This window comes from Orbicella franksi, chromosome 4 (assembly GCF_964199315.1).
Source record: "Orbicella franksi chromosome 4, jaOrbFran1.1, whole genome shotgun sequence".
Lineage (NCBI taxonomy): Eukaryota > Metazoa > Cnidaria > Anthozoa > Scleractinia > Merulinidae > Orbicella > Orbicella franksi.
The window spans coordinates 20,235,141-20,248,794 of record NC_138148.1 but is presented as its reverse complement, the minus strand read 5'-3'; the positions used below and the strand labels follow the sequence as shown (position 1 = coordinate 20,248,794).

The 13,654-nt window shown below is 38.3% G+C and overlaps 1 protein-coding gene across 3 annotated transcripts; it reads left to right on the top strand.

Annotated features, from left to right (window-relative positions):
- Positions 1 to 11: 11 nt before the first annotated feature.
- LOC145483664 (5-formyl-3-hydroxy-2-methylpyridine 4-carboxylate 5-dehydrogenase-like) lies at positions 12 to 12,547 on the top strand. Of its 3 annotated transcripts, none has more exons than XM_081462205.1 (8): positions 12 to 562; positions 1,514 to 1,650; positions 2,756 to 2,861; positions 6,584 to 6,678; positions 7,528 to 7,624; positions 7,882 to 7,980; positions 8,148 to 8,309; positions 9,984 to 12,547. In XM_081462205.1, the coding sequence occupies exons 1-8, from the start codon at positions 499 to 501 to the stop codon at positions 10,154 to 10,156; spliced, it is 933 nt and encodes a 310-aa protein (XP_081318331.1). In that variant the 5' UTR covers positions 12 to 498; the 3' UTR covers positions 10,157 to 12,547. The 3 variants fall into 3 exon arrangements, with proteins under 3 accessions (XP_081318331.1, XP_081318330.1, XP_081318329.1); XM_081462204.1 differs by having other exon boundaries at positions 9,981 to 12,547; XM_081462203.1 differs by having other exon boundaries at positions 8,148 to 8,401.
- Positions 12,548 to 13,654: the final 1,107 nt, after the last annotated feature.

The following is a 13,654-nucleotide window of genomic DNA, read 5'->3' as shown; positions in this document are numbered from 1 at the left end:
TGTTTCTTCTGTTCATTGGCATTTATTAGTTGAGATTGGGATGTAAAGCTGGTATGGATGGGTGTGAGTCAGTAGACCTGAGCTGAGTCACCTGCACTTTATGGTTTTACCTTTTTTTCCACTCTATTTCAGACTTGATAATAATAGGTAAAACCCTAAGAATATAACTCACAGTATCGTGTAATATCATGAAGCTTCATGAGGCAGAGTCTTGCAGTAAACTCTTGACCTGCTGCTCATTATGGTTGCTGAACATTCCGGGAGTTGGGGAGGGGAGGGACGTGACTTTTAAAACATCAAAGAGAGGCCACAACATGGCGTCCGAAGAACATGTCAATAGCTGCTCTAGCTGCTCAGGTCTAATTTATCCACTGAGGGATGGCTAAGCTGGGCCACAAGGCTATAAATGAAATACAATGGCAGCTCTCCCTTATCAGAGCCTTCTAAACAAACTTCTGGTCATAAAAACTTAGCCGAAGGTAAAAGGTAAGGATTGCAATGCTTTATGACGCAGTGGAGGTGACCGTGCTGGGAGCCGGGTTGATGGGCACATGTATTGCAGGTAAGCTTACAGTAAAAACCTACCGAGCTGGGCTCCTGTTTGCAGGGTTTTGCCTTTGGATCATTTGAAGATCAATCTTTCACAAATATTTTAAATGACAAGGGGAAACGCATTTTAAAACGTTATAAGCTATGGATTATTATATGGTTGCTGATTACCGCACTAGTTTTTATTATTTTACTTATTTTTTTCTTTTATACATATATATACGTAGGTAATGTAGTAAAACGTAATTGTTAATAGTAGTACTTTTTGTTTTTATATTTGCAATGTTTATTTTCCTCCAAGAGATGAGCTTAATTTTTAGCTACCCTATAAATTTGAGCTGAAATTAAGTTAAGTATACCAAGCGTTATGTCAAGATGGCTGTCATGGCTGGATATTGGTGAAGTTTTTCTTTTTTGTGTGTGTCTATGGACCGAGATCGAGTTGAAGTCCATAAACTCACAAAAACAGAACGAGGCCAATATCCAGTCATCTTGACCTAACAAGCTTGGTCAGTAAGGGTCAGTAAGGATTTATTATTTAGAAAAAAGAACATTCTTTATGCAGAACAGTGGGTAATGATATATGGGTTATTGACTAAGCATGAGGTCAAGATGGCTGGATATTGGCCAAGTTCTTTCTTTGCGTGTTTATGGACCAAAGTGGGGTTGCAGTCCATAAACACGGCAAAAAGAAAAAAGAAAAAAAAAAAGAACAAGGCCAATATCCAGCCATCTTCACAGAACAAGTTTGGTCAATAAAGGATTTATTACATGGCTTTGGGGGAAATTTTTATCACTAGACAGGGCAGGTAGTCCTGAGCAAGCAAGATAGCTCCATCAATCACAGCGCAGGATTTGCTTCATCTTACACACTCATGGAGCTAGTCACACATGTACTAAATCAGTGTTGGCATTAACTCCACCTAAGGTCTTGTTCTGAGTGCTGTGAGCTTTTGCTTTGTAGGCGAATTAGCTTGCCATGGGCATCGTGTGAAGGTGTATGACCGAAGTAGGCAGGCACTTGAGAGAGCAAGCAATGTACTGGAGGAACACAAAGAACAACTTAGACGAGAGGAATGCATGATAACTCAGAACTTTGTGGTAAGATTGATCCACCAATGCAACTCCTGTTACCACAACTGATTAATGAATGGCAAAGGCATTGTCTTAGTGGCAGCCATTGCAAAACACGGAATGCAGACTACATACAGACTTGGTGGCTCTTTGCCCATCGACATTCATGATACTTTCCCTGCTGTTTGATAGAACCTATAAGCTTACATTTTAGTTTGTTAAAAAAAAATAGTAATTACATAAAAGAAGACAAAATAATAAATATTGACAAAAATTAGCAAATAGATAATTCCAATGGAGCCTACTTGTAGATTTGATCTTTACAGCTGTGAATGCAATCTGGCATACATTTAAAGCCACTTTACTCCAAAAGGTGTTCAAAATGTTGTTATCAGGGCTGATTGAGATGATTAAGCATATTAAACTTTGGAACATCCAAAATGGGAGCAGGCGAGCAATCAGAAAACATTTTTTTTTCTCGTTTTTATATACAAAAAGAAAAACCTTGGCTGGTTGGGTAATGGTAAACCAAACAATTCATGGGATTCCTTAAAAACTTCTGAGAAAACTCTCAATAAGCTTTTAGGATTTTAAAACTAACATACTCCTTAGCTTTTTTTTTATGAGGGATAGAAAAAACAGAGTCTTACAACTAAGAAGTACAGTATTGTGTAGTTTCAGAAAATATCCATACCTCCCCCACGGAAGTCCCCCCCCCCCCCCACCCCTCTGGAAATTCTGATTGACCTTGATACATTTCTTTAAATTTTTTGGTCTTACAGAACCCCCACCCCCCCCAGGAAATTCCAATCCCTTCTGTGGGGGGAGTATGGATATTTTCTGGAACTGAACATTTAGAATCTTGGGTAGTTTTAAGAAAAATGCTGTAAGTTAGGAATTTTAAGTTTTTTATGTTATATAATATTATTGTTACAGTATTTTATCTGTGTCTGCAATAAGTGCAGTTGGTGCTAGAACAGCCAGTCACTTTAATAAAGGATATGTATTTATGTATGTATGTAGACATCCCCCTCCCCACCCCTCCAACATTCTATCAGTACAGTCTAGAAGTAGAAACTGAACCTTTTAAAATAAATCATTATAAACTGTTCTTTTGTTTTTCTATTCCCAGGGTACTGTCACTTTTACCGAAGATCTTGAAAATGCTGTTAGAAATGCAAGGTTCATCTTTGAAGCAGTTTTTGAGGACCTTAATGTGAAACAGCATCTTTTTGAAAGTAGGTAAACTACATGTATTTAGTAAATTCTTCCAGTTCTTCCACAATTTTTTGCTGTAAATCAGTATGGCAGAGGAGACATTCATATCAGAAACTGTCACCTGTTTGTATAATGCTGTTTTTTCCCACATAATATTATACTTGTGAGAGAGCTGTATTTCAGACTTATCATATAATTGAAGGGGTGAATGCAAAACCATGCTAAGTGATGATTTGGGTGAAAAAAAAAAATTGGGGAAAGGGCTTGAATTTTTGCATGTGGTCTTCAATGTGATAGAGAAACAGGGTCCTGTATTTTTGCCGCTGATTTTTGCTTTGCTTTAAAAAGACGCCGCTAGAAAAACCAAGTGGTTTTTTTGCATACGCAATATCTCGAAAATGAAGCAAAGTTTAGCGGAAAAACTATGGGACATTGCTAAACATACCTAAACAAAACTGCATGCGAAATTTGGAGTGTTTTTGGCAAAGTTCACTTTTGAGAAAAATACCTAACGCCCTTTTTGAGCCGAGCCCTTCAGATAAACAAAGCCAGGGCCTTTGTTATGATAAACCGAGCCGATCCTTACAATAAACCGAAGCGAGCCTTTGTTCTAAGTCAAAGTCTCACCTCAGTTTATTATAACAAAGGATTCATAACAAAGGATCGGCTCGGTTTATTATAACAAAGCCCGGTTTCGTTTATGTGAAGGGCTCGGTGGAAAATGGGCATTAGGTATTTTGCTCAAAAGTGAACTTTGTCAAAAAAGCTCCAAATTTCGCATGCATTATTTTTTAGGTGCAATGTTCTGTATGTGTTTTTGCTGAAGTTTGAATCATTTCTGAGACATTACGTATGCAAAAAACTTATATTTGTTGTCACGTCAGCGTGCGACCGCAAAGATGTTCATTTCACATAAAATACAGCAAAATGTTGATTTTTCTCGCAACGTGTAACCTTAACAAAATAATAATTTCAGGTCAAAAACAGTTGAAAGGTTGATTTCATGTTAACGCGTGACGGCAAGGATGTTGATTTCACTTAGAAAACAGCAAAATGTCAATTTCACGCAGTGCATAAGCTCAATGATGTTGATTTCAGGTCTAAATAGGTTCAAATGTTGGTTTCACGTTAACATGTGACGGCAAGGATGTTGATTTCACTTAGAAAACAGCAAAATGGCAGGAGCCCATGATGGGCTCCTGAAAATGGTAATTTCACCCAATGTACCGGTATAAGCTCAAAAATGTTGATTTCAGGTCAAAAAAGGCAACGTTGTAAATGGCTAAAAATCACGAGATAAATACATAGTTTTTGACAAACGCTATCGTAGCTTTATGTCACACTCTGCCATAACTTCGAAGTTCAAAATGCGCTGGTACCTCTTATGCCTGATGAGGATAACAACTTTGGTGGCTGTTTAGTTTTGGATTTAAGAATTTGATGAATTCACGTGAAAACGCTCTATAAACAGGGCTGGCAGATTAACAGATTAACCCTTCTGTGCAACGTACGGGTATCCATACATCTGCATGTCCGCTGATCCCAGAAGCTCAAAACACTGCAAATCATGCCAATTTGAAATGAAATCAACGTAACCTGGATCACAGATCTATGTTACAATCGATCGCCACTTGTTGGCCGTTATTATAATTAAATGAAAAAAGAAAAACAATCTTGTTACCAGTGCGAGAAACGTCCGCAGAACATGATCACAATGCGTGCTGGAAAGGGTCTTTACACCTTGTGCATGGGAAAACATGGCAGTCGATACAAGACAAATTTTATAAGTCTAAAACCAGTTCTCGCTTTCCAAACTTTGATGCTAGCAATGCTTGGCAAATGGGCTACAACTCACCAGAGGGTATTTTTCTTGGCCAAGAACTGCTCTTGAACTTTGCTGCCTGGCTTGATCTGTCTTCAAACGCCAATAACATGATTACGGTATATCAGCTGCCTTTGAAGTTTCAGAACACATTTTGACTCTTTAAAACTTGCTGATGACTTACGGGTTTATCAAGGCTTTATGATGGCTCTCAACCACCAGGCAGGCATACAAGGTACTTTAAAACAATGCTTAAGATATTAGTTGACAGAGCTCTAATGCGGCACATCTCTTTTTTGTTCGATAGTATTTCGTTTGACGCTCAATCAATTCACGTGTTGTTTTCATGTCACAATAACCGACATAAACAATCTGTTGATTTTATTTCATATCGGCATGATTTGTAGTGTTTTGAACTTCTGAGATCAGCGGACATGCAGATGTATGGAGACCCGTATGCTGCGCAGAAGGGTTAATTTGTTAATCTGTTAGGCGGTGCGTGACATAAAGCTACGATCGCGTTTGTCAAAAAATATGTATTTATCTCGTGATTTTTAGCCATTTAAGACGTTGCTGTATTTGGAAAAGTGCTTATTTGATGTTTATTTGTTCAGTGCAGATAATCACGGTCCCAGATAACCAAAGTAAGTTCCAGATGTTAACACTATTTTCCGGCCGCCATATTTTACCTACTTAAACCTGAAATCAACATTTTTGAGCTTATACGTTGCGTGAAATTAACATTTTGCTGTTTTCTAAGTGAAATCAACATCCTTTCCGTCACGCGTTACGTGAAATCAACATTTTTACCTATTTAGACCTGAAATTAACAATTTTTAGCTTATAAGTTGCGTGAAATTAACATTTTGCTGTTTTCTAAGTGAAATCAACATCCTTGCCGTCACGTGTTAACGTGAAATCAGCATTTTTACCTATTTAGACCTGAGATCAACAATTTTTAGCTTATAAGTTGCGTGAAATTAACATTTTGCTGTTTTCTAAGCGAAATCAACATCCTTGCCGTCATGCGTTAACGTGAAATCAGCATTTTTACCTATTTAGACCTGAAATCAACATTTTTGAGTTTATACGCTGCATAAAATTAACATTTTGCTGTTTTCTAAGTGAAATCAACATCCCTACCGTCACGGGTTAACATGAAATCAACATTTAAACCTTTTTTGACCTAAAATCGACATTTTTGAGTTTTGATGTTGCGTGAAATTGACATTTTGCTGGTTTCTAAGTAAAATCAAAGTCCTTGCAGTTGTGGCGGGCCGATCCTTTGTTATAATAAACCAAGGCAAGACTTCGACTTATAACAAAGGCTTGGCTTGGCTATTATAACAAAGGATCGGCTCTGTTTATCATAACAAAGGCCCGGCTTCGTTTATTTGAAGGACTCAGCGGGAAAAGGGCGTCAGGTATTTTAATCAAAGGTGAACTTTGTCGAAAACGCTCCAAATTTCGCATGCAGTTTCGTTCAGGTATGTTAAGCAATGTCCCATAGTTTTCGCGCTAAAGTTCGCTTCGTTCTCGATATATTGTGTATGCAATAAACTGCTCGGTTTTTCCAACCTGTGTGCCTTTTTTGTATACGTTATTTCTCGAGAACGAAAAGCAACCCAGCGAAAAAAACTTCAGAGCAATGTTTCTCAGGTGAAACGAAGCCCACATGCCAAAATTCAGCTAGTTTTAAGCACTTTCAAAAATGGCCGAAAAATCTAGGGGACGTTCTTGCACGCGGCCTTTCATATCTCCTCAGAGCTTTATTATCTAGCTCTCTGCACGTACTGCAGGCCTATGATGAGGGAGCATCATAGGCCTGCAGTGCGTGCAGAGAGCTAGATAATAAAGCTCTGAGGAGATAATTATTATTCTTCTAATGTGTGTAGTTGTGCTTATAAATATTTATTAAAGGTGTATCAAGAATATGTTCACAAGAAGCTATTATTTCCAGTAATACAATTCAACTTGATGTCAGTGAGATTGCATCCAATGCAGGTTATCCTGAGGTAAGCGTTGTGATGATAGTAAGTATTAACCCATCCTTACTTAATTGCCCCACCAAAGAAAGCCATTCCTTTCCCTAAAAATAACCAGACAAAATGTGAATTTCAGTGAGTATCATTAAGAGATGGCTTATTCTTCACCAAAGTCCCATTGCCAGTGTTCATGAAGAAAAGTTCCTGGACATTAAATTTTGACTATTATGAGGCTGATAATCTACCAACAAATTACCAACATGTTACCACTATATTAGCGATCTGTCAGACAGCCAATGGCTGTCAGCACTCAACAGTCAGACAACTTTCAGGCAACTGGCAAACTTCAGGCAACTCACTAAAAGCCTTAAATACCCTGTTGATAACATTTAATTATGTAAAGTACAATGTAATATTTGAATTATTAATATTTAATAACTGAAGTAATTAGTATCTGGTTTAATTTGCAAAGGAATTCACTTCATTAACCAATTAAGGTAATTTATATGTGTTTTATAAGGGAGGTGCAGTGGCCTCGTGATCATGGTTAGTGCGCTTGTCTCTGGATTGAGCGGTCCGGGTTCGAGCTCTGGCTGGGGACATTGTGTTGTTTCCTTGGGCAAGACTGACTTTGCTCTTGCAGTGCCTCTCTCCACCCAGGTGTATAAATGGGTACCAGCAAACTTAATGCTGGGGGTAACCCTGCGATGGACTAGCATACCATCCAGCTGGTGGCAGTAGAAATACTCCTAGTCACTTCAGGGTACAGAAACCAGGATAAGCTCTGGCCTGATTGGCTGCTTTGCTCATATGCAGACTTTGCCTTGCCTACATGTATATGTGTTTTGTAGTCTGATGATTTTAATATTCCTTGGATAGCGGTGTCTTGGTATTAGATTTCTTTATCCAGTTTATGGAATTCCTGAAGTTGAGATCACATTGGCGAGGCAAACTACTCAAAATTCTATACAAAAAGGTGAGACATTAGATATTAACACTGATAGTCGTCTTAATTTTGTTTCCACTGGAATAACTTATATGGAATGGCAACCTATTAAGTGAAATTAATTTTTTCCAAGTTGCTTCTTTTAACAAAGGAGACTCAAATAATTACAGTAGCTATTTTGAAGAAAGGAATAATTTAATATGTAAACCTGAGGGTCATACTTTTAACTTATAGTTTATACATGTACATATACCTAACAGCTGATACCCATTCCTAACTGTTTCTAGTGCGACAACTGTTAGAGGGAATGGGTAAAACACTCTTCTTTCGCTCTGGAGATACACCTCTTGTTCTCAGCCATGCACAAGTTGAATCAAGAAAGAGAGGTAGGCACATTGCCTCAATACAAGCAGTTGAGATTACCAAAAATTATACTGTAAAGTTCTGAAAGCAATAAACTCCCCCACCCCCCACAAAAATGATGATGGATGTCTCACTAAAGGTGCAACATTCTGTACTCATTAGAATTTGACTTGATATTTCTAATTCCCAGCTCAGAGGAATAGGCTTAGAACTATGTTACAAGATGGCCATGCTGCTCATGTGCAGCTGCCAAGCCTTGGTCATGGAGGGACTGGTTCATACATTGGCCAGCAGGGTGGTAGTGTAGGAAATGGAGCAGCAGTACCTCCTCCAGAACAACCAGCAGCTGAAGGTATAGGGTTTGCAAATACAGCTGCCTCCTGTTGTTCCCGGGTGATGTGCCAAACCAAGACAGGAATGACTAGAGGCAACTTTATTCACAGGGTAGATTTCTGTGGCATGGGTCATTGAATGTTCTCCGGTACATCTCTTTAAAGGTGGCTCAAAACAGTTTCCAACACTTTTGATGGGTCATTATTTTTAAACCTTTGCAAAGTTTTAACAAAAATCTGCTCATGGGTTTCAGAGCCCAAAATTTAAGGTGGCTATGATCCCCATGTTGGATGTACAGAATTTTTTTGAAATTTGCCAGAAGTTGCATTTCATCCTGCTTATCAAACTTTTGATAATAAAAAGGGTTTCACCACACCGTTTTTGAAATATAAGTGCTTAAAGCTAAAATTAAGGGTATTTTTAGCAGGTAATACTGTTGCTATGGTAACATATAGTGTCAAGAAAATGATAACAATTTGTTCACCAATGATTGGGCAGTGCTTTGATACCATGATTGCAGCTTCAACTGATAAAGAGTGGTTATAATGATCCATTGAAATCTATGTCTTGGAAAGTGCTGGAAACTGCTTTGAACCATCTTTATCTAAGTTCTGAAAGTGAGAGAATTTTAATATATATCAAGACAATAATTTAGGAGGCAAGCTTGCCTAGTTACTCTATGCCTTAAAGGGGCAGTATCACGAGAGTTCTTCAAAGTTTTTGTGCAAACTATACTAGAATTATAAAGGTGTTTTCACTGATCAACAAAATAACCTTAAAAAGACAAAAAAGGCATAAATTCAATCTCTACGAGATCAATGATTTTTAGTGATTTTCCTCCAAGTAACATTGTCAAACTTAAATCGTCGGTCCGACGTTTTCAAGTTTTAGACCACTTCTTTCCTACTCGTCCGTAGCCACAACAGTTGTAAACAACTTTCGTGACTAGTACGGTGCATTTTAGCAAGGTTAGGCAACCACTTGTTGATATCCAATTAATACCAACACCTTCATTGGAATTTCACGTAAAACTAAATCTTGGTCTGAGACTGCCCCATTAACGATTGACCTTGGCGAAATGTTGAGGCCTAGGAACTAGGCAAGGGGCAAGCGAACCAAACTTTCTGAGTAAGTAAGCACCTAGAGCACCTTCTTGGATTAAGAGAGCAGCCTGCGGATTAGCGATGAGGATATTCTACCACTACGGCCCTCGCATGGTTAATGAGATGTACTTATTAAATGGCAAACTGGTCAAGGCGAAAAGGAGAGTTCTCAGATCGGTTCCCTGGCAAGTCCGAACTTTGCTATACCGACTGCTACGATGGACCGCTCACGATTTGGTTTCTGCGAATTGCTTTATTAAATCTTTGCAGTCATATGTAGCAGACGAAGTAACATTTGCGGACACAAATTGAAAACGCGAAAACGCAAATCAGTGCTTAATTTTTGCGCGCCCGTTTTCCGAGAATGGATCTCGGGGATGCATTAGTTTATCAGCAAAATTTTAAAATGGGAAATGTTGGTCTCGCTTTTTTTGCAAAGTTTTGGACCTCGCCAGCTGCTCGGCCCATAAACTTGCAGAAAACGACCAATATTTTCCCCTTAGTTCAATAACATATGTATGTCCATACAAGTATACTACAGTCAGTGTGAAATTAATTTCAATACTGTGCATTTTTTCTGATTTCAGCAGATCCTCAGAATGAGTGTGTGGTGTGTATGGACAGTGCCAGGGACACACTGTTGGTTCCATGCCACCATTTGTGCGTTTGCTCTACGTGTGCTGACACTCTTAAAGAGGATCAAGGAATTTGCCCAGTATGCCGGCAGAATATTACTGGAGTTATTCGCGTCTACCAACCTTAAATTAAAGGAGAAATGGAAATATCAGTAGCACGAATTCAAGTTTATTAGAGCCGTAATTAGCAACGTAATGTTAGAAATCGGAGATAAAGAAAAACATAGTATTACTGTGGACTTTGTCAATCCTTCGAGCCCAGAGGTATCATTAGGTCGTCTAGTTAGATCATCCGAACCGGGTTAGTTCTGAACAGTTAGCTAATTAGCTGTTTATCACTGAATTGGACATTCATAAAGGTAAATTAACCTCCGTAGCATCATTTCGAGTGTTAGTTATTTGTCAGAGCACTGACCAGTCCTAAAGAGCACTGTTGTTGGTGACTGGAATTACGACAACCTGAGCAGAAGCTCAGATTCAATTGTTCGCTGTGGACTTGCTTTCTGCCAATGTTTACATTAGACGAACCAGAGAGACGAACAAACACTGCAGAGTCTGCGAGACAAAGCATAAAGTGATTAAAATCACTTGAATATCTCGGCATTGTTACTCTTCCTAAAGATATGTAAATGTCTCCTGTTATATCAAACAATTAGATTATGAGCTCGAGATTTCCATTTAAACAATAGAGTGTTTCTGTCGAGGAACTATCGGCTGATAGTTGCCCTGCGAAAATTTGATGTTCTTAAAACAAATATAACAGTTTTAAGAACATCAAATTTCCAAGGGGCAACTATCAGACCGATAGTTCCGAGACATAAACACCCTACTGTCTTTATTGTTCACCACTAAATTTTCTTCCGCGCGCCAGTTTAAAAATCATCTTGAAATATTTTCATCTTTTTTAAATGAAAGCCGTGACAGCCAAATGTAAAATTTGAAAAAGAAAATAGACAAAAACGACTTACTAAAATTTCAAATGTTTACTTTCCATAACCGCGTTTGTTTACAGAAAAACTTTCACGGACGAGTACTATCCATCCGGGTATTTTCATCGGACGGGCACCATGGGCTGACAGTGTCTCTCCGTGGATGAACACTATCGCGTCACGTGAATTTAAGCCAATAAGAATCGGAGAATATTTAGTGGCGAACTATAACGCGTGATAGTTGACGAGGTCACAGCCCGAGTCAACAATCGCGCGTAGAAATCGAGAGCGAATAATCTAATTGTTTTGGGGTAAACTTTATCTAAATCCTTTTTACAGTCACTTCGAAAAAGCCAAGAAGCGGTCGTCATTTTGTTAACAAGGGTACACTGCTACGCTACTCAGTATCTATTGCAGAATAGATGATGAGTAGCGTAGCCAATCAGAGTTTCATTAGTAACTAATCAGTATGTTCATTTTGATTTCGTAAAACAGATTTATAATGCGGTTAATTACAATTTCAATTTCCTCAGATGTGATTGGTGCGTAAACTACTGCATTTTGCACTAATTAATCTGCAAAGTTGTAAGGCATTTGGCTGTGATCGGACACCTGTAGTCGGACAGTTACATGAGCCAATCATTTTAAGTCCTTTCGACTAAATCCACCAATCACAACGTTGATCACAAACACTATAGTAACCAATTCAAGCAAGTGACTTTAAAATTGTAGCGGTTTATCCTTGGTGACTGTTTTCAAAAAAAATTACCAGCAGTTTTTCAAGCTATCCTCCATATTTTTAAAGCATGAATTTCACGTCGCACTATTTGACACGGTTTATGAGTTCTCGTAAGCGTCTCTATATGTAACTTTCGTTCAGTTCACCTCTTTTGAACGCAACGCGAGAGGTTAGAACATGTTCTGTGTTTTATTACTATGAACTTCTTATTTGCATCAATAAATTTTGTTGCCAGTGTCAACGAGGATTTAATCGCATTGCTTGGTCCGTTGGTTTGTTGTTTGCATGTGGGTCACTCTGGAGACTGACCCGAGTCTCCAAGTTTACCAAACAACTTGCAGAGAAATGGTGTTGCTTATATTTCTTTACTCTTACAGAAAAATGTTACTGAATTCAGTTTCTTTCAATTTGGTCGGCTGAAGCTGGAAACATAACTAGCATTATTACCGAAAGAAAATCTCCGATTTCTGAAATGATTGTTTTGAACATATTCGTACCCATTGACTTTCACCTTCCTTTAAAGTGTGACTCTACCTGCGTGAATGTTTAAACATTTCAAGAAGGGTAACCCAATCACCATATCAACAGGCCTGCTGTAATTTTCGCTCCTAGCTGTTTAGGAGAGTTATTCAGTATGATGGAAGTTGACATCAAACTGTAAGTCGTGTTTCATGCTTTGCGAACCAAATGCTTTGTGTACGGTAAAACGAAAAGCACGTGTTCTTCAGGGAATGGAATTAGGAACTTAGAAGAATTTTTGAGTTATTTTTTTGTAACAAAAAATACCTCTTAGTCGGCGCGTCGGGTATGTTATGGACGGGTCAATGGGTGAGTGGGTGAGTAAGTGAGTGAGTGAGTGAGTGAGTGAGTGGGTGGGTGGGTGGGTGGGTGGGTGGGTGGGTGGGTGAGTGAGTGGGTGAGTGAGTGAGTGAGTGAGTGAGTGGGTGGGTGAGCGAGTGAGTGAGTGAGAGATGTATGTATGTCACACCAATCAGATTGGATCTACTATGAACAGCCAATCAAATTTCTTGTTGTAAAGGTAAATGGTACGTGAGAAACACAAGCTATGTATAAACACAAGGACTTTGGTAATTGAAAAATAAAGAGTGACGTGTATGTTGCCTGTTTGTGATTTTTAGTCCGGTTTGGAGGGGAGTGTGACAGTTACATACGTACATTGGGTTGTTTTAGAGTGCATAATTTTCAGTGTAATGGTGGCTAGTTATGAACGAGATGAGTCTTGAGTTTTGAAGCAGTTCATGAGTAGTAGGCAAATGGCACGAGATATTTTTATTTTTAATTACAAAGGGTAACTTGATACTTTTGTTTTTCACAAGGAGTTAATTCAATTAGAGGTCACGAATCGTCGGTTCTAGTTCTTAGGACATGTTTTAGAGGAGACGAGACTAGATTTGAAGCAGTTCTAACGTTTACAATAGTAAGTGCAGGTAACGATTGTTTTGTTCTTATTGCATGCAAATATAACGAGATATTTTTATTTTTTAGTTACAATGGGTAATTTGACACTCTTGTTTTTCACAAGGTAGTAAATTCAATTAGAGCTGACGAATCGTCGCCACTTGTTCCCACGAGATGTTTGCTATTTTTAGTTATAAATGGTAACTCGACACTTGTCATATGGGAGTAAATTCAATTAGAGCTTACAAGTTATCGGCTATTGTTTCCAGGATATTAAACAAAAAAGAAGCTTTCCTTTCTAGAGTGTTTTTACGTCTCTGCAGTAGCAGTTTAATATTTTTATTTGATGGGCATTTTATGACATTCTTTTAGTCCGATATTTTTAAAGGTAAAAAGTGTGAAAACTGTTCAAATGTTCTTTGAAGACTGTGGCACCAAGTTAAAGTGCAATTTAATTAAAACAGACTTTCAACGTGTCAGAGAAGTTTTTTCTCTTTCTTTAAATTTTCGCTGAAGTAGTGTTGTTGCGTTGTGTTGTG

Bases quoted from the DNA above. Each gene is read 5' to 3' on its own strand.
- LOC145483664 (XM_081462203.1), top strand. From the start codon at position 499: ATGCTTTATGACGCAGTGGAGGTGACCGTGCTGGGAGCCGGGTTGATG. The intron at 6,679-7,527 runs GTAAGCGTTGTG...TTCCTTGGATAG, and splicing joins CCAATGCAGGTTATCCTGAG to CGGTGTCTTGGTATTAGATT. The intron at 8,402-9,983 runs GTAGATTTCTGT...TGATTTCAGCAG, and splicing joins GAGGCAACTTTATTCACAGG to ATCCTCAGAATGAGTGTGTG.